General features: G+C 34.1%; 2 protein-coding genes across 7 annotated transcripts; one reads left to right on the forward strand and one right to left on the reverse strand.

The window, feature by feature from the left end:
• Positions 1–17: 17 nt before the first annotated feature.
• On the reverse strand, positions 18–12326 carry LOC126854327 (mucin-1-like). 4 transcript variants are annotated; one of them, XM_050600902.1, is made up of 26 exons: positions 12118–12326; positions 8707–8835; positions 8208–8265; positions 8037–8107; positions 7146–7322; positions 6658–6762; positions 5400–5498; positions 4924–5022; positions 4750–4848; positions 4586–4684; positions 4214–4312; positions 4030–4128; positions 3857–3955; positions 3682–3780; positions 3520–3618; positions 3350–3448; positions 3180–3278; positions 2967–3065; positions 2795–2893; positions 2558–2659; positions 2312–2413; positions 2094–2195; positions 1550–1648; positions 1331–1435; positions 664–923; positions 18–302 (listed from the first exon to the last, which is right to left on the reverse strand). In XM_050600902.1, exons 1-26 carry the CDS (start codon positions 12317–12319, stop codon positions 219–221), a joined length of 2883 nt encoding a protein of 960 aa, XP_050456859.1. In that variant the 5' UTR covers positions 12320–12326; the 3' UTR covers positions 18–218. The 4 variants fall into 4 exon arrangements, with proteins under 4 accessions (XP_050456859.1, XP_050456860.1, XP_050456861.1 ...); XM_050600903.1 differs by lacking the exon at positions 2094–2195; XM_050600904.1 differs by lacking the exons at positions 2094–2195; positions 2312–2413 and having other exon boundaries at positions 12118–12325.
• Positions 12327–13889: 1563 nt separating this feature from the next.
• Positions 13890–18456, forward strand: LOC126854329 (transient receptor potential cation channel protein painless-like). Of its 3 annotated transcripts, none has more exons than XM_050600910.1 (3): positions 13890–13989; positions 15630–16727; positions 16855–18456. In XM_050600910.1, the coding sequence occupies exons 2-3, from the start codon at positions 15635–15637 to the stop codon at positions 18453–18455; spliced, it is 2694 nt and encodes an 897-aa protein (XP_050456867.1). In that variant the 5' UTR covers positions 13890–13989; positions 15630–15634; the 3' UTR covers position 18456. The 3 variants fall into 3 exon arrangements, with proteins under 3 accessions (XP_050456867.1, XP_050456866.1, XP_050456865.1); XM_050600909.1 differs by having other exon boundaries at positions 13910–14246; XM_050600908.1 differs by lacking the exon at positions 13890–13989 and adding an exon at positions 14767–14963.
• Positions 18457–18485: the final 29 nt, after the last annotated feature.

Below are 18485 nucleotides of genomic sequence, written 5' to 3' on the forward strand. Positions count from 1 at the left end.
TAAATTTTTCTAAACGAAACAAACTTTGATTTTATCCATTCTTTACTAATATCTTTTATATGAAATTAGTAATAATTAATAAAATAAAGTAATCAAATAAAAAAATAAAAGAAAAAAGCAAGGACCTGACTAAATAATGTAAGATTAAAAAAAGCAAGAGAGCATGTCTTAATCGATAAATTATTATGTGCGTGTGTAGTTGTCACTAATTGATGAAATTAATAAACTGTATCCTTCAAATTACAAATATATGCCGAGTGCTTGATGCCAAATGTATGCGCAGGAGGAATGTCGAGAAGCACCTAGAATACAATGATTATGTTAATCAATTATATTAATCATCATTAGACAAATAATATTTTATTGTTACACTTATGTATCTTGTGATACATAATCATAACTTGTTTGTTATTAAACTATATAGTTTATATATTTTTTACATATATTGTATTATATATATATATATATATATATATATATATATATATATATATATATATATATTATATACACACACAATATATACATTTATACAATATATACATATATATACAATATATACATTTATAATTAATACATCTTATATAAAATTATATATATTTCTATTGTATATAAATATATATTAATAATACTAATTAATATGCATTTTATCTACGGCGGTACCTTTTCCGGACAATGCGCTCCGGGTCCTGGGATCTGCGAATGGTCGTCGGGCAATGGAAAACGAGCGCTTATACTATATGCCGGACTTTTCGGTCTGATTGCATCCGGTCTGATGGTTTCATATGCACCTGGCCCGGGTACGAGAACGCGATCGTCCGTAAAAACCTTTTGCCTACCGGATATCGAATAAGCGGGCGCTGCTTTCTTGTTACCTTCCTTGGTTGTACCGAGGGCGGAAGGGATGTTATAGATGTTAGGCGCTGAAATGTTCAATCGCGGATCTATTTCTTTAGAAATTCCGTGCTCGTGCGGATAATTATATTATTTCTCATAAATCATTTCATCCACCATTTACGTCGTATTTTTTTTATACTAACATTTTATTTATCTAACATGATATCTTTATGATATCTTCCCGTAAAATTGTTCGATAAGAAATTGCATCTCATCAAATAGATGTAATATACGTGAAACCAAGAGGCGATAAAAAAAATCAAAATGTAGCCGATTACTGCAATAGACTAATTTAGTGCGTGTCAATGGCATGTCAATATATGTATGCGAATACAAAATTGCTACAATGTGACATGCTTTGATATAACATGCATCATCGACGTTTACCCTGCATCCTTGGGGCTGAAATTGATACGTCGGACTAATTATTTACCTGGGACGTCATCTGGCCTACTCATGGGCGGTCTGAGGCCAAAAGTAAATTGCAATGCTTTCTCCAACAAAAGCATTGCTTTTTCCGGACTATACTCGCCAGGACCTGGAATGTTTTATGATTAAAAATTATAAATTTGATTGTGCGTGTACGTGTATAAGATCAATGATAGATTATTGATAAAAATAATTCAAGCAATAATAAAATAACGAAGTACACCTGGTATAGTATCCTTCTCGTGGATTTCGGTTTTAACGCCGAAGCTGTATTGCGGCGACTTAGATATGTTTACTTTCTCGGGACTGTACGTACCGGGAGCTGCAAATGAATTATAAAATGTATTCTTGAAAGATGTTAATCGTGTTTACCACATTTATACATCCCGTGTGCTAATACTAAAACATATATTTTACAAAAAACATGGCATACATAATATTTATTACACATGTTTTATCACAATAACATCTCGTAAGAATCGTGGGAATTAAAATATTAGAAATACATAGGATTTCACACATTGCTAAAGAGCCATCATCCAATTCAATGTGTCATTATTTTGTCTTCTCACACACATACACAGGTGTATATACATTATTAGTATTGATATTATTATATACAATTATCTTTTTGCAGACGATTAATAGGATAAAGCATTTAATGTATATGCCTACTTAACATAACTACTTTAGACTCGCACAATATAGATAAACAAAAAAGCAAGACAATGGATTACATTTACATATTTCCAATTTACACCGATTACCTGGTGTATCGCTAGATTTATGCAAGGGCGTCCTATTACCAAAACTGAAATAAGGTTTATGTTCCAAATGTTGAACTTTTTCCGGATTGTAACTACCAGGGCCTACCGAAGCAATTAAATTATATTAATATTGTTCATTCTAATTACGTTCTTGTTTATATTAAATTATTAGAAAAAAAAACGGTCGATTAGTTCTCCGTTAGTTTTTACACCGTTACCTGGTGTATCGCGAGGCTTATGGAGAGGTTTTCTACTACCGAAACTGAAATAATATTTATGTTCCAGATTTAGAACTTTCTCCGGAGTATAATCGGCAGGGCCTGCCAAAAGCAATAAGAAAATAATATTCATTATTCGATTATCATCTTCTTTTCCTACTATTGTATCATGTATCGTGTTAGTCCATTTAAAAAATGTTTACTAAAGACGCAATGTTAATGCTGGGTTAATCCACACACCATTACCTGGTGTATCTCTAGGTTTATCCAAAGGTTTCCTATTACCAAAACTGTAATAAGGTTTATGTTCCAGATTTAGAGCTTTCTCTGGTTTGTAATCAGCGGGGCCTACAGAGGCGAGGTAATCAGAAATTAATGTTGTTCTATTTACTATTGGCACACATTAAATTCTCTCTTCGCATGTTACGATACGTCCAAGAAATGTATGTCTCGAAAAAAGAGATTTATCCAAATGATTCTCACCTGGATTGTCATTCAATTTTCCCGGTGTTCCTCTTCCGGTCAAACTGTACTGCGGTCCCTTGTCCAAATTTACTTTCTCGGGACTGTACGTGCCAGGCGCTATGATAACATGTATCAAGACTTAGTAATCACCAAGGATATCGAAATCTTTCAAGGAAATATCAAAACATACCGGGAATGTCATCAGGTTTCGGTGCGGTTCCTTTGCCAGTCAAACTATACTGCGGTCCTTTGTCCAAATTTACTTTCTCTGGACTATAAGTACCAGGCGCTGTATGAAAGAAGTAAATATATAGCCGACACATAGTAAGCTTATGTTAAAAAACATATGATTTTAATTTTAAATTTCGCGATACGGATTAAGCTCGATATGTATTAATTATACCTGGCGTATCACTGGGTTTATCGAGAGACGTTCTAAGTCCGAAGCTGTACTTTGGTGTGGTGTCCAATTTCACCTTCTCAGGTGAGTATGCGCCAGGTGCTGAAAAAAAATCTTTTTGATTACGCTGTTTTATCTAAAAAATTACATATTTTCCGCATTTTTATACATACCTGGTGTGTCGGCAGGTTTCTCGACAGACCGTTTGCCGGTCAAGCTGTACTGCGGTCCTTTATCCAAATTCACTTTTTCTGGACTATAAGTTCCAGGTGCTGCACGAAAGAAATAAATGCACACAATAATAATTCAGCTTGTGTTGAAGTAAAACATATCTTTAAATTACCTGGTGTATCGCTAGGCTTGTCCAGGAGAGGTCTAAGACCGAAACTGTATTGCGGCGTGTTATCTAATTTTACTTTCTCGGGTGAATATGTACCAGGTGCTGTAAAAATCGCGTTGTTGTACTACTTCACAAAGATATGCATTTGCATGTTCTTATAGATACCTGGTGTATCTGCGAGTTTTTCGGTGGGTCCTTTGCCCGTCAAACTGTACTGCGGCCCTTTATCTAAATTTACCTTTTCTGGACTATAAGTACCCGGCGCTGCAGGATAAAAACGAGATGAGAATATTCGAGGACTTATAAGTTTTATTTTAAATGCAATGTATTATTTAATTACCTGGCGTATCGCTGGCTTTGTCTGGAGCGTGTCTAATTCCGAAACTGTATCTCGGTGTATTATCCAATCTGACTTTCTCAGGGGAATATGCGCCGGGCGCTAAAAACCACGTTGTTATATAATTTACATTTATAGATTATATATTTCTCTTTACATGCGTGATTTTTACATACCTGGTGTATCCGCAGGCTTCTCGACAGATCCTCTGCCAATCAAACTGTATTGCGGCCCCCTATCTAAATTTACCTTTTCCGGACTGTAAGTACCCGGTGCTGCAAGACAGAAACAAATGCATGAAAAAATTAATATAAAATAATGGTACAATCGTGTTTAATATGATAATAATATATTAATTACCTGGAGTATCACTATGTTTCTCAAGAGAAGGCCTAATTCCGAAACTGTATTGCGGCGTAGTATCCAATTTAACTTTCTCGGGACTGTATGTTCCAGGCGCTAAAAATCGTTTTTTATGTAATTATTTATCATTACATTACATCACTATAATCCGTATTTTTAAATTTATTTAGCGTTAATTGTAACTGTAATATTTATCTCTGAATCTCATTTTAATATTTAATTACTCATTCTTATAATTAATACGCGTCAATTGCATTTCACTAATACAATCCGTATTGTACATAATATATATCTATGCATTAAAAAAGATATTGTATAAATTATAATTTTTAATATAAATACAAATCTATATCTACGGCTTTATCATACCTGGTGTGTCGGCGGGTTTTTCGATAAGTCCCTTTCCACTCAAGCTGTATTGAGGTCCTCGATTCAGATTGACCTTTTCGGGACTGTAAGTACCGGGTGCTAAAAAATAAAAAAAATAAATATAATGTTGCTCCGTATTTTGATAAGAAATATATTATACATACCCGGTGTATCACTCGGCTTCTCCACAGCAGGCCTTAGTCCGAAACTGAACTGTGGTGACGGATCCAGCCTCACCTTTTCGGGACAATACGCGCCTGGTGCTATTCAAGAGAAAAAAAACTACTGTTACTTTAGTATAATTTTTTTACAAAATAAATACGACTATCTCTATGTACCTGGTGTTTCGTTACATTTCTCGATTCGGCCTTTACCAGTCAAACTGTACTGCGGACCCTTCTCCAGGTGCACTTTCTCCGGACTGTACGTTCCGGGTGCTATATTAAAACGAGAACACAGAAATAAATAAAATAAATAACAGTAAATGTATTTATGATGAATGTGTAGAAAATAAAACATATAAGTTCTCTTTTCTTTGATTTAATAAAAACGAGAGGAAATATATCATAAATCGTCTTATTTGTCCAACTAATATTCTTTATTCTATAAAACGCTACTATCAAAAAAATATCTCTTATAATAATTCTATATATATCTATTGACAGATATTTTTATAAAATAGAGATAAAGAAGATTTATATACTTGTGTATCAGACAAGATTAAAATTGAACGATTTTAGAACGCGCGCATTCGTTCGTATCTAAAGAGATTTTAATTTATGCTTTTAAATTTCGACTTTCTCTTTCATATTACCTGGCGTATCGCTCGGTTTATCGAGCGATGTTCTAAGTCCGAACGTGAACTGCGGCATAGTGTCCAGCCTCGTTTTCTCGGGATGATAAATACCTGGAGCTAGACACACTTGTCGATAAATTTTACAAGTTTCCAATTTCCGCGAACGGCAATTTTCTACTTGCATTTACCGCCAAGTCTCTCTAGATTAATAGACATGGGGAAGGATGGATATTATTAACGGGAGATGTAAAGGTACACAAAAGGGGGACATTCAACATATCGCGAGACATGCAGCAACAAAACTTACTTTACGGCGATAAGCGATACTACTCTGTCAATGTTTTATGTATGCAGTTAGCTAGCATTTTTAATTACACTCTATCAATTTAATTGCACATTTCTAAATATCACATACTATTACGAGAAAATATATTTTTGTTACCTACTATATTATTGTTTTATATTTACCACTATATTAATCTATCCTATATTATATTAATCAATTATTCTTAGCTACATCATAAATATCACATGTGCACAATTAATTACTGTGGGGAGATGGAGTAGAAGACTCGGAAGTAGAAATTGTTGCTACTATGATTTTACGAGAGATTTACGGTGCGTCTTGATAAGTTCATTACACGTTCAAATCGCTAAATTACGTGAGTGAATGTTTATACATTGAAAAGAAACTACGAATCTGTACCTAAACAACGATTCTTCGGCGATAATAGTTTCGTATATCAATTTTTGAGGTGCTACTCCTCAAACGAAGTCCCATGTGGCTAATTGCGATTAATTGCGGTGTGGCATCGATTATCCTAAACACTATACACATACACATGGTGTCCATATAATAATATAATATAGCACACATGAATTTCTTTACGATTTATATCTTTCTCTATCAGTTAATTACTAATAGAGAATTTCTATAATATATTATGCTTTGATAATTTGAAAAAACAATTTACCGACAAAAATAATAAAAAACAAGAGTTATTTTAAATAGATGAAATTAAATAACATTCAATATTTATTATATACAATATACGATTTTAAATAATACGATTTTGTGTGATTTTTATTTTGTTATGACACGTTATTAGTGAATTTCATTTTAATGTACGCAGTTGTAATCATGCTAAATTTAACGTTGTTTTTAGTGTTTTATTATATTTTTTACGAACTTACTACGCGTTTTTCTTAATATTTATCAAAGATATAAGCATACAAAATATTCGAACCACGACGATTATTTAAGTTGTATAATTACCAGGAATATCACTCGGTTTTTCCGACACAGCTTTTACACCAAAACTGAACGCTGCTGCTACTTTGCAGTAGAGATTTACAATTTCAGTGCGATAGTCGGTCAATGCTACAATTGAGATGCAATATTTCATGTTCCGATATTTATTGTGGCGTGATACGACGTAAGTGGTGTCTCGATTATGTGTGTATTTGTTTATATGAAATTTCTTGATTAGGAAAAATGAAATATTTTAGTTGATAATATTTATTGCAATGCTTTCTATTTAAAAGATATGTAAAATTATGTATCTTGACTATATGAAACATTTTTTTTTATTTTTTAATTAAATTGTGTAAACTCTCTATATTTAATAAAATAGATATGATTATGGATGGGTGCGGCACATTTTTTTGTAAAATTTTAGAATCGCGCGCCAAACGAATTTTAGAGTTTTTCTCAACTCTGTTGAAAAATTATTGAAATCTCATATTATTTAAATTTCGGCTTACCGGGTGTGCAGCTAATTTTCTCGAGTTGCGTCTTAACACCAAAGGAGTATTTTGGCGAACTATCCAGAATTAATTTTTGCGCCTTTTGCGGATCGTAATCGCCCGGTGCCGGTGTAATTTCCGGTTTCGTCGATTTCGTTCGGCCATGTAGCGACAAGGCGGGTGCGGCATCCTTTCCTAAAAAATTTTTAAGCCATATACTATTGCGTTATTTATAAAAAAATTTACATATATTTAAAATGTATTAATAATTTAAAAAAATTTATTATATACAACAAATATTGTACTTTTTATAAAAATATTTTTTGTGCAATTTTTTATACGCATGCATAAAAAAAAGTAATTAAGATTGAAATATTCCAGTCATAAATTTCAAGAATTAAAAATTTTTCAGGCAAGTATTATATTGCAAAGCTTATGTTGAAAATTAATGTGATGAATTGAAATATGTATCGTATATAAATCAGGTCAATCTTTTTTAAAATTGTATACATATCGATCGCATGTAGAATGCTTGTATTCAAGCATAAAGTACAGGAATTTCGTGAACGTTGGCTATTAAAATGTATCATTCTTCTGTAATATTGGGCTTGGAGTTTGGTCGATACTTTGGCCGACGCATAGCGGAACTTGCAAGCTCGCGAAGCAATGACGTATTTATAACGCACATTATAACTCATCTCGCAACATCTTAATATTATTAATAGTATTTCGTTTCATATTTTATCATAAAAATAATAGTTGTCATTCACATATCATTTATTTTAACTCAAAATATTCTAGTTAAACATTTTCATTAAATCTGTTAAGTTTGTATCTAATTACTCAATTATTTTAAACACTTTGATTAAAATTTTGTAAATAAATATTTTATTTGTGTGACGTATTTACCTTTCGCACTAAGTCCGGAAATATTGTATTGTCCAGGGCCAGGTCCAGGGCTATTATTATTCATCGTGTGCCTAAACATTTTTTAATTTGTGCGTAAAATTATGTTAGATCTGTTTATAAGAGTTGAACGAAAGAATCGTGAGTCATTTTAAAAACAATAATTATGACTACCTGCTGCCAAAGGAAAATGCTGGTGCCCTTTCCCGTTTAGAATCTGGAACTGTTTTTCCTGTAAATATAACATCAATTTTTACATTATATAATGAAACAGATTTACATATTATCGAAGAAAATCTAATAAAAAATATTTGCGTAACTAACTTAAACGAGAGAAACCTCGCAAGATGACATTATTATTACAGTGCGGAAGTACAACCGTCTCTTTAATTATAAAGTTACGCGTATGCAGCTTATCATATCATAAATGCGAAATGATCGAAATACAATCGTGTGGATCATGATTGTACACGATATTTTAATTAATATGTAAGTTCGCAGTCTGGCGCTTGCAACCGCAAAAGTGTCGCCGTCGAGCCAATTCAAGCCAAATTAATTTTAATAAATAAAGTTACAATAGAAAAATATAAAGAATTATTAAAGTAGTATTTTTCTTAGTGATGATTATTATTTATTGATGTCAATTTTTGCGAGAAATGAACGTAATTCTTACCGATTAGCGGCGGTAAAGTTACACAGGCTGGCCCTGGGCTGCTATATTCGGCGGCAATCGGACCTCGTCTTTTCGTAGGTGTCCAAGGTTTCTGTGTCACTCCAACCATGTTGCTCAAAGGATGTGTTCCTTGAAATTTAGAATATAATGGTATCTATTCAATAATATATTATGGTGAGAGAAGGTGGTCTATAGTTTATAAATCTTATAAAATATAATTTTGTATTAATGTATTTTAATATATGTATAATAACATGCGCATCTGTATATTATAAAATGCGCGCAGTGGAGGATATGTAAATTATTCAGACGTGTCAATATTAAAACGCGCATCCTTATAGTTTTCTCGAGCCCGCGAAACTTTACGGGTAATCGCGAGATCCTCTCCGATAAACAACGAAACGCATATTGAACGCGATGTCCATGAATTATGCAATGGAAGTCGACCTCGAAGACTCGGGGGCACGATACAGAAACGATTCACGGCGAACCATATAAGAGCATGTCCATGATGGGCATACGCAGCGATCGCCCACCGCCCGAGAGTTCAGGCCCATTTCGTAAACGATTTTCAAAAATGCACGGTAGCCGATGATGATGAATGATGATGATGATGATGATTCATGACCCACTTGCTATGCGAAGTAGCGCGTGATGCATTGATCACCGATGCATAAAGTGCCCTGTACTTTCTATTAGAATCTGGGATATGTTCTGGACAATTTACAATTTTATAGTAACTTCAAAGTTTCTAGAATTAACTTTCTCCTCATTTTCTAAGTGCCTTTTTTTCCACACCATAATGGTTCCGATATAATTTTTCAATTTTAGGTTTAAGAGATTTAGATTTACACCCCTTATCTCGAGAATTATATAATTCAGAGAATTCTTTTTCTAGAAAAATTTTCTGAAAAATTTTTATACTTACTGTTATCTTAAAATTAGAAACTTTTTTTTTTATTAATTTTGCGAAAAATAATATCAAATGCTTAAAACAAAAAAACATTATTATATTTTCAGACGCACATAATAGCGTTATTAATATTAGATCATATCCCGATTTTACGCGCATTAACGAAAAAGTCCGAGACATGACGAAATTTAATAAGCGGCACCCACGACATGCAAAATGTTTTATAATGACTTATTCCTGATGATTACCGAGTATGGCAGAGAAGATCGAGTGTGTTACTCACTTATGCCGAATTTCTTACATCATCGCTCATTACGGGATTCTGATAAAATGAAGGAGAAGGCTAGAGCAAAAGAGAATCCGGACGCAAAAAAACAGTGAAAAAAAACCATGAAATATTAATTAGATAGTGAAAGAAATCATGATGTATTAACTTTAAGTTATATTTTTTACACAAGATTCACACCCCGAGGTCCTTCATTTTGAAAAATCTTTAGAAACATGAATCTTTTTAGCAATAAATATAAATGCTGCTATCATTAATCATTAATCGAAATACTGCCACGTGATGGCGTGGAAATATTTATAGGAAGTATCAATAACGTTATGAGTGACATTATTCTCTTCTTTTCCATTCGCGCATCACATACTATATATATCGAAATGACATCACGTTGTATGGACATACCTACGGTAAAAACGCGCCTGTGTGTCGAATACGTTCACTGTATATCCATATTGAGGTGACACGCGGTATATATATATATATATATATATATATATATATATATATATATATATATATATATATATATATCGATACACGCAGTATTTCATTAGCCAAATACGGGAATGAAAGTGGAATGGTAAATCTGATACACGAGAGTACAAACGTATTGTAACATCACCAAAATTGGAGAGAGAGAAACATCCGTGATAAAAAATGCGAATTATCTTACAAAATAAGCGACTCTCTTAAAGAATAATCTCGCTCTTTTGATTGTATAATTTTTTACGGAAAAAAGTTTATTATTGACAAGCTCTTTCATTTAAATAATGAATTTCATATCAAAATTTTATTACAAATTAACATGTTTAAGAGACAACCTACCCAAAATTCATATAGTCAACAAATCAATGTTTTCATAGATATCGTCTTGTTGACATTAACATATATTCAAAAAATTTCAGGGATATTCTATTACGTTTTACTAGCAAGAAATTTATAATACTACTATTTAGAATATTATAATAAATGACAAAAATATATAAAAACTAAGTAATAAAAATAATAGATAACATACACATACAGATATTACAATAAATTAAGATTCTTCCTAAATTAATCTAATTATAATGAATAAGATATATCGATATTAGCTCGTTAGATTAGATTTGCAAAAAGAAATACAAAAATCTGTTTATCGATATATTTGTTGAAATAATGTACGAGAATGATGAGCAATGTAAATTGGTGTTATTATCCTCGTTGTAATTCTAATATCGGTGTTGTTCCCAGCAAAACGGAAATTGTAATAACACATTGCTGCATATTATCATTACCATTATTTGTATTGAATTATATCGAGTTACGTTAATAATGACATGTAATAAAAATGATATATTTTTACTATACTTTAAGTTCACAAGGACGAAGTCTTTAAAAAAATTCCAGCATACATACATGTTTAATAGAATAATCTTCTTATTTTTATGTGCAAAACATTAATATTTGTGTAGTTATTTAGTATTTGTAGTTTATGTTAGGATTAAATAATTAGAATTAATTAATGACTGAATAAGTGATATACTCTTAAGATTTCCTGAATATTGTGTTATTGTCAACATCACGAGATGTCCGTGAGAACATTGATTGAACTGTAAGAATGATGGAATTTTAGGCTAACTAATAGGGTATTTTTTAAAAATATGTAAATTCATAATTAAATTTTGACATAAAATTTGTTATTAAAATAAAAGTTGATTGATAAAATATTTTTCTCTAAGTTATGTATCAAGGCGATATATTAACAATTATCATTCTGATATTGGTTTAAAAATTTATTATCGGAGCAAAAAAAATTTGAAATATGTATTTCTTGATAGAAATCCATGATCTTCAAATACCTTTGCTATATCAATCAACAACTATCAGTTTAAACATTATTTGATAATTAAAAATTTCATTGAAACAGCAAATGTTCCTGTGATGATAGATTCAAGTCTGCCAAAAAAACTGCTTCCTAATATTCTAGATATAAAGTATTAATTAATAATTACAATTAATGTCTCTATTATTTTTGAAAATTTATTCGAAATATATGCATACGATGTATCTAATTTTACGCTCCGATATCTTTTTATGTCAACAATGTCATCGATCATGTGTTAACATTAATCTCCCACAATCTAAGATATGTTCGTATCATTTCGCGAACTTTCGCGTAAAGTTGTAATGTATTCATGTTACCTTCAATCATCACATTGAGTTTACTTACTCAATACAAAAAATCTGTAAAATAAGATGAGATGTCGGCAAGTGCTGAAAACAGTCGATTGTCTTATCAATGAGATGATTTCGCTGACTCGATCGCCGCCGATTGGGTGAGACTTTCTGACACCTGGTACTAAACACTTGGACGTACACCTGAGACGCGTCAATTTGCGACTGAGTAAGTAAACGTCAAGGTATCGCAGCATGTTTCCCGGAATCCGCGTTCCCCACCTTTTGCAGTTCGCAGTGACTGGGAGAATCTGAAACGCAAGCGCCTGAGGATAGCTTGCCTCGCGTGCAAAGATGGAGCATATGGTTTGTACAGAATTTGGTGCACGAAGCAGACGAGTCTGAATTATTGTATAATAAAAATCTGTAATAAACATTAAAAATGTTTGTGCGTTCTTTAGATATTGTAAACCTAATTTACATTTAATGCCACACTTTTATCTGTATTTTTAAAATTTGCAGATAATCATGAATGAAATTAATAATACAGCAATTTCATATTAATAATTTCATTGAAGAATAAATCAAATTTAAAATCACAAAAATTCTCAATTGGATTTATTTTCTTAGTCACTTCAACTTATCTTAACTAAATTTCAAATTTGATCAATCAATTAAAATTGAAGCTTGAACATCTCGAACATCCGTAGATATAACTATTAACTATTTTTTGTTGTTGTCATGAAGTAATTACTCTTATCTTTAAATATCTTCACTTTAATACAAGAATGTACTTTTATTTTAATGCGCAAAGTGTCAACTAATTTTCTTTTTGTTATCTATGCCATTTATCATTATGGTCTAGTCAGCAGATACTTGTCAGTAAAAAAAAAAGGAAACAGTCGGTCAGCAGATAAATAGCAAAGAATGAGCAATTTTTATCTTATCGCAATTTATGTCTATATAACTTACGGAGTTTTAACTACGGAGTTGTATTCTTTATAGCGTAAGTTCTTAATTTTAGCTGATCTTGTTTTCACGATGATCAGGATACGGTAAAGTTGACAGAGTTGAAGATGAAAATGTCAGGGAATGCGTGGGTTGCAAAATCCATGTGTGACCGATAATGGAAACAAGAGGACAATATCATCACATATTTAAGTAGCCAAATCTGACGTCACGTGCCGTTATTCTGCAAAGGATAAATAAAAGCTAAATTTCAAACTATTCTTTCCAGCATAAATCGAAATAAATACAAAAGAAAATTTTTTACTTAGTGAGGAATTAAAAAAGTAACTATTTTCTTCATTTTTTTAAACAATGAAACGATATCTAAAATATTGAGAAAATAATATTAAAATATTATTGTCATTTATTATTCAATTTTTAATCACTTGTAATTGAATAATCATCATTGTTTCAACATGAAATATCGATTACTAATCAAACAATTTGTCATTAAATTTAAAATTCAAAATTTGGAGAGATATTTCGTATAAACGTAATTATTCCAGAATTTGAAATATACTAACCAAATATGGAAAAAATAATAAATTAGCGTTATTTGTGTTTCATCGACGGTCTGCAATAATAATGAAATTTCGCCGTAATTGTGAAATTCTCATCTCCTGGTTCACGGCTACGTTTTAATGACATTTTTTTTTTATTTGGGATGTAATCCATGAGACCGAAGGATATTCTATTCCTAAGAAAACCGGTTGAATCATTATATTTGTATGTCGGCGTGAAAAGAGACACTGTTGTAAACCACGAGAGCGTGTTGGACATTTGATCGCTCTTCTCCTTCTCCCTCCTCGTCGCTGACGTCGCGAAGCGAGCGGGTCTGGTCAGCAGAGTTGGAGCTCAACGAGTCTGGCTAGATGTTGAAGCACGAAGAATGTCCACTTATACGCATTATTAATCGCAGGTGCGTCAGTTTATTAATCCACTGCGTGTGCGATATGTCCGCGCCGATGCATCGTGAGATATAAGCGTATGATGCAGTCGCGAGTGTAGGATGTTCTCTTCTCGAGAGGATCCAGAAATCTCCTTTTTGTAAAAAGGAGAATACTAGATTGTTCTCTTTCATCTTGTTCGCGCAGCCTCCCGATGTACGACATTTGAGTGCGCTTTTGCATTAAATGTGTATATAAAATCAAGAAAAAGAGAAGATTTTGAAAAAAGGTTTGTGGAAAACGATGTTTGTGTAGGACAATAGATGCTACATAGAGTATCCTGATCTGATCGATTTTCAATCGATCCATGAATATTGTTTGAAATTATATGTTAATGATTTCGCAATAAATATTTCACATAAAGATTAAAGAGAAATTCTATTAAGAGGTATGCCAAAAATAATATTTCATCGTTCTTACTGTAATCCACTTTTCACCTGTTGCATTCCTAAATTTTACATATAAAAGCTGTTAAATTAAAATAAGATTTAATAAATAATTATAAATAATATAAATTATATATTGATTACATTTATAAAAAAAAGAAATATTAATTACTTGAAATATTTTACATCGATAGATAAAACACGAAGATGAAAATATTGAACAATTCTGAAGTCAATTCCTATCTGGATATCTTAAACAAATATTTGCATTCTTTTGGATTTTTTCCCTGCTTTTTTCAAATCGATCGAACAGAATGAGAATTATTCTGGTGACAATTCTACGCGCATATTTTAAACCTAAATTAATTCTAAACGGCAGGAAGCGCTCATCCGGACAGTACCTTTATCGCGAAACTAAAAGCATTCTGCAGTTGGAAACCCGATCGGGTCTATTGTCGAGCGATAAGTGAAAATGTCGGTGGAGCGAGAACTCTTTTGTGCGCCTGCTACTGAAATAATGCGGATGAAACGCTTAATTGGCACTCTAATAAATCGTGTCGGTGAGATCACGATCGGGGCCGTCATACGGCGACAGCTCTCCACCCACGAATGAAACTAGATTATATTTTACAAGTATAACGCACACACACGCACTGACACACATACAAATACATATGCATACAGACAATGCGTCATTTTTTGTTCCTATCTGTCTATTTTATGCACATGTTTCCATGTTTCGCGAGAAGCTTCTCACGCACAAACGGGCGAACGAGCGGAAACTCGTCCGACAAAAAAAGCAATGATCCACTTTTTTCGAGTAGACCAACGTTAACAAATAAATAATGACAGTAACTATTTTTTTTACATTTAGCTCCAAGGAATTTAATCTAATTGCACAAATATCGCATGAATGAATTTTTTCAAAATACAATATTTAAGCACATTTTTTCAATTGTGCTAATTAAAAAAATGCTTGAAAAATTTCATATGTACTAATTTAAAAAAAAAAAAAATACACATTAATTTCAAATTAACAAAACTTTAATGTAGTTTCCTAAAAAGTAATTAACTGAAAAGACAATGTGGTTTATATATATTAGATTTTCTGATGTGTGTGTGTGTGTGTGTGTGTGTGTGTATATAAATTAATAGATATAAGTTACATTTTTATAGATATTTAACGTATCACAATATTCTAAGTTTAATTATATTATCTACCTTAGGCAAAATGGATTTAGAAGAGAATTTACTGCAAGAGCATCTGCTGAACGTCTACGATTCTTCCCCGACCAGCACTCAAATTCTTTACAAACTTCTGCTGGACGCTCTACGATCTAAGGATTTTAGATCTTTCAAAAATACTGTGGAACATAACTTGAAAAAACAGCCGCCCGCTTTAAACGTCAACTACGTCCATCCCAATCATTCGGAAGAGACGTGCCTTGACATAGCTAGTAAAAATGGCTTAACGGAGTTCGTAGAGTTTCTATTGCTCAAAGGGGCGAATCCAAATAGGGTGAATGAGGCGCACAATCGTGCTCCCATTCATTTCGCCACCGAAGGCGGACACGTGGATACGCTGGCAGCTTTGTTAGCGCATCCGACGATAAATCCAAACCTCGAGGCAGGACAACAAACGGCTCTGCATATCGCAGTACGAAAGAAGAATCTCGCATGTGCAGATCTACTGTTAGAAAAAGGCGCTAGCGCCAGTATTCCTAATAACAAGGGTCTGACGGCCCTCCATTTGGCAGCGATGAAGGGACAGCGCGATATGGCGGAGCTGATACTAAATAAATGCCGACAATGTCCGGACGTGGACAGTTATAGGGATTATAATCATCAAACGACGAGAGAAGTGATTCAACAAAAGTTGCCGGGATTATTGTTACCGCCCAAGTCCGAAAACCGAGAGACGAATGCGCACGATCTCAAGTATTACCTGATCGCTAATGACGAGATTAATTTTTTGAGGAGTCTGGAACTCGTCAAAATGGAGATTCTTCATAGTGTGGCCGAGGACTTGTTGGAGATGGCCACGCAACGTGATTTCTACGAGGCTGTAGTGGGAATTCTGGAAAAACTCAAGGGAAATCTCTTCAGCGTAAAACAAGCCGCGCACGTAGCTGTTGAACAGGGCAATCATGCTATTCTTCAGGAATTGCTGAACGTGGAGCCTGAAGTGGCAAACGATCTGATTCTAAATGTCTGCCTGGAGTTGGGAATGCCAGGAAAACGAGGAGTCGACAATACGTCCGATCGATTGCAGTGTCTGAGATTAATCCTGGAACAGGAAAACGTGGATGTTCGATGTACTGACAGTGAGTATATCACGATATTATGAATAACACTTTCTAAATATAATATATGTACAATTAATATACAATTAAAAAATGTTAAAGCAATATTTCAATGAAAACTCTTATTGTAAAGTTCTTTTACTTACAGATAAAGGTAACACGCCATTACATTACGCAGCCAGAGCGGGTTGTCGCGAAGCGGTAACTTTGCTCCTCGAGCGAGGTAGTTACATCGGCCATATGAACAACTTCAACGTACCACCTATCGCCGACATCCCGATATGCACGCTGTCGCGTTACTTCGACGACTGTCTACAGACGCGGAAGGAGCGGACAAACGAATACACCATCGAATTCAATTATCGCTGTCTGATGCCGCACGATGTTCTCGCGGAACATGACAAGAATCATCGGACAGCTTACGAAATGGAAGTGTTCAGATATATCGCTTGCAACGGCGCTCTCAAACACTTGCTGAAGCACCCGTTACTCTCGTCCTTCCTTTTCCTCAAATGGCATAGGATACGGCACATTTTATATGCGAATTTTGTCTTTTACGTGATCTTCTACTTCTTGCTAAACGCTTACATTCTGGGCATGACTTATGACAGTTCCGCAAATAAAAACGAAATGCAAACGATCAACAGTTCGAATGATGCTGCTCTAAGAAGTACCTTGCAAATCGCCTGGTATCAGAATAGTCTCCTATGGGCTTTCACTACCGTGCTATTGCTGCTCTTTATCTCCCGAGAGATCCTTCAGTTCATCTCCTGCCCTTGGCGCTATTTGAAAAACTTGGGAAATTGGTTGGAAGCTGCGTTGATCGTGCTGACTTTCGCTGTGCTGTGCGGCGCGGGACCACAGATCAGTGCTATAGTAATCCTCCTGTCCGCGTGGGAATTGGTGATTCTGATCAGTCAGCATCCACGCATGACCACTGGCATCGAGATGTTCCGAACGGTCTCCTTCAATTTCGCGCGCTTCCTCTTCCCATATGCATTCCTCATCCTCGCGTTCGCTTTGGCCTTTTACACGCTCTTCAAGGACGGCGACGACACAAGCTTTCCCGATCCCGGTCGCTCGCTCTTCAAGACTGTTATCATGCTCACCGGCGAGTTTGACGCCAATGACATCCCGTTTGTCTCGCATCCCGTTTGGAGCCATATCGTATTCGTATTATTCGTCTTCCTCATCGCCATCGTGCTGTTCAATTTGCTCAATGGTCTGGCGGTCAGCGACACTGCCGAGATTCTTTGCAAGGCCGAACTAGTTGGACTCATCTCCCGAATACGTTTGATTTCCTATATCGAGGATGTGGCGGTCGGCAAATCATGCAGGCATTGTTTCTGCTGCGGAAATTCATGTTCTCTGCGATGGAATCCGTTCGGCTTTCTTGCCAGGAGGATTCTTCTGTTTCCACATTATCTAAGAGACGGCAGAATCAGCGTCAAGCCATACGATTGTCTGTACGTATACAACAATGACAAGCATTATGAGAAATATGTTCGCAATGAGTCTGTGAATCGCGATAAACGTTGGGCCACATTGAAGATGGATCCTAATATAATTAAACAAGCTAAACAAATTATCTCCAAGAAAAATCAATTGTCGGACAACGAGAGGATAATCATCGCATTGAATAAATTGCAGGAGAAACTGGCAGAGATGGAGCTCGCTTTGAATACTGTGAAGCTCGCAGTTGAGAATAATAATGTCGATAATACGGTGAATTCTGTTAGAGAGAATTAATAAGTGAATGTGTAAAAACTTATCTTTCTT

Source organism: Cataglyphis hispanica, chromosome 14 (genome assembly GCF_021464435.1).
Source record: "Cataglyphis hispanica isolate Lineage 1 chromosome 14, ULB_Chis1_1.0, whole genome shotgun sequence".
Lineage (NCBI taxonomy): Eukaryota > Metazoa > Arthropoda > Insecta > Hymenoptera > Formicidae > Cataglyphis > Cataglyphis hispanica.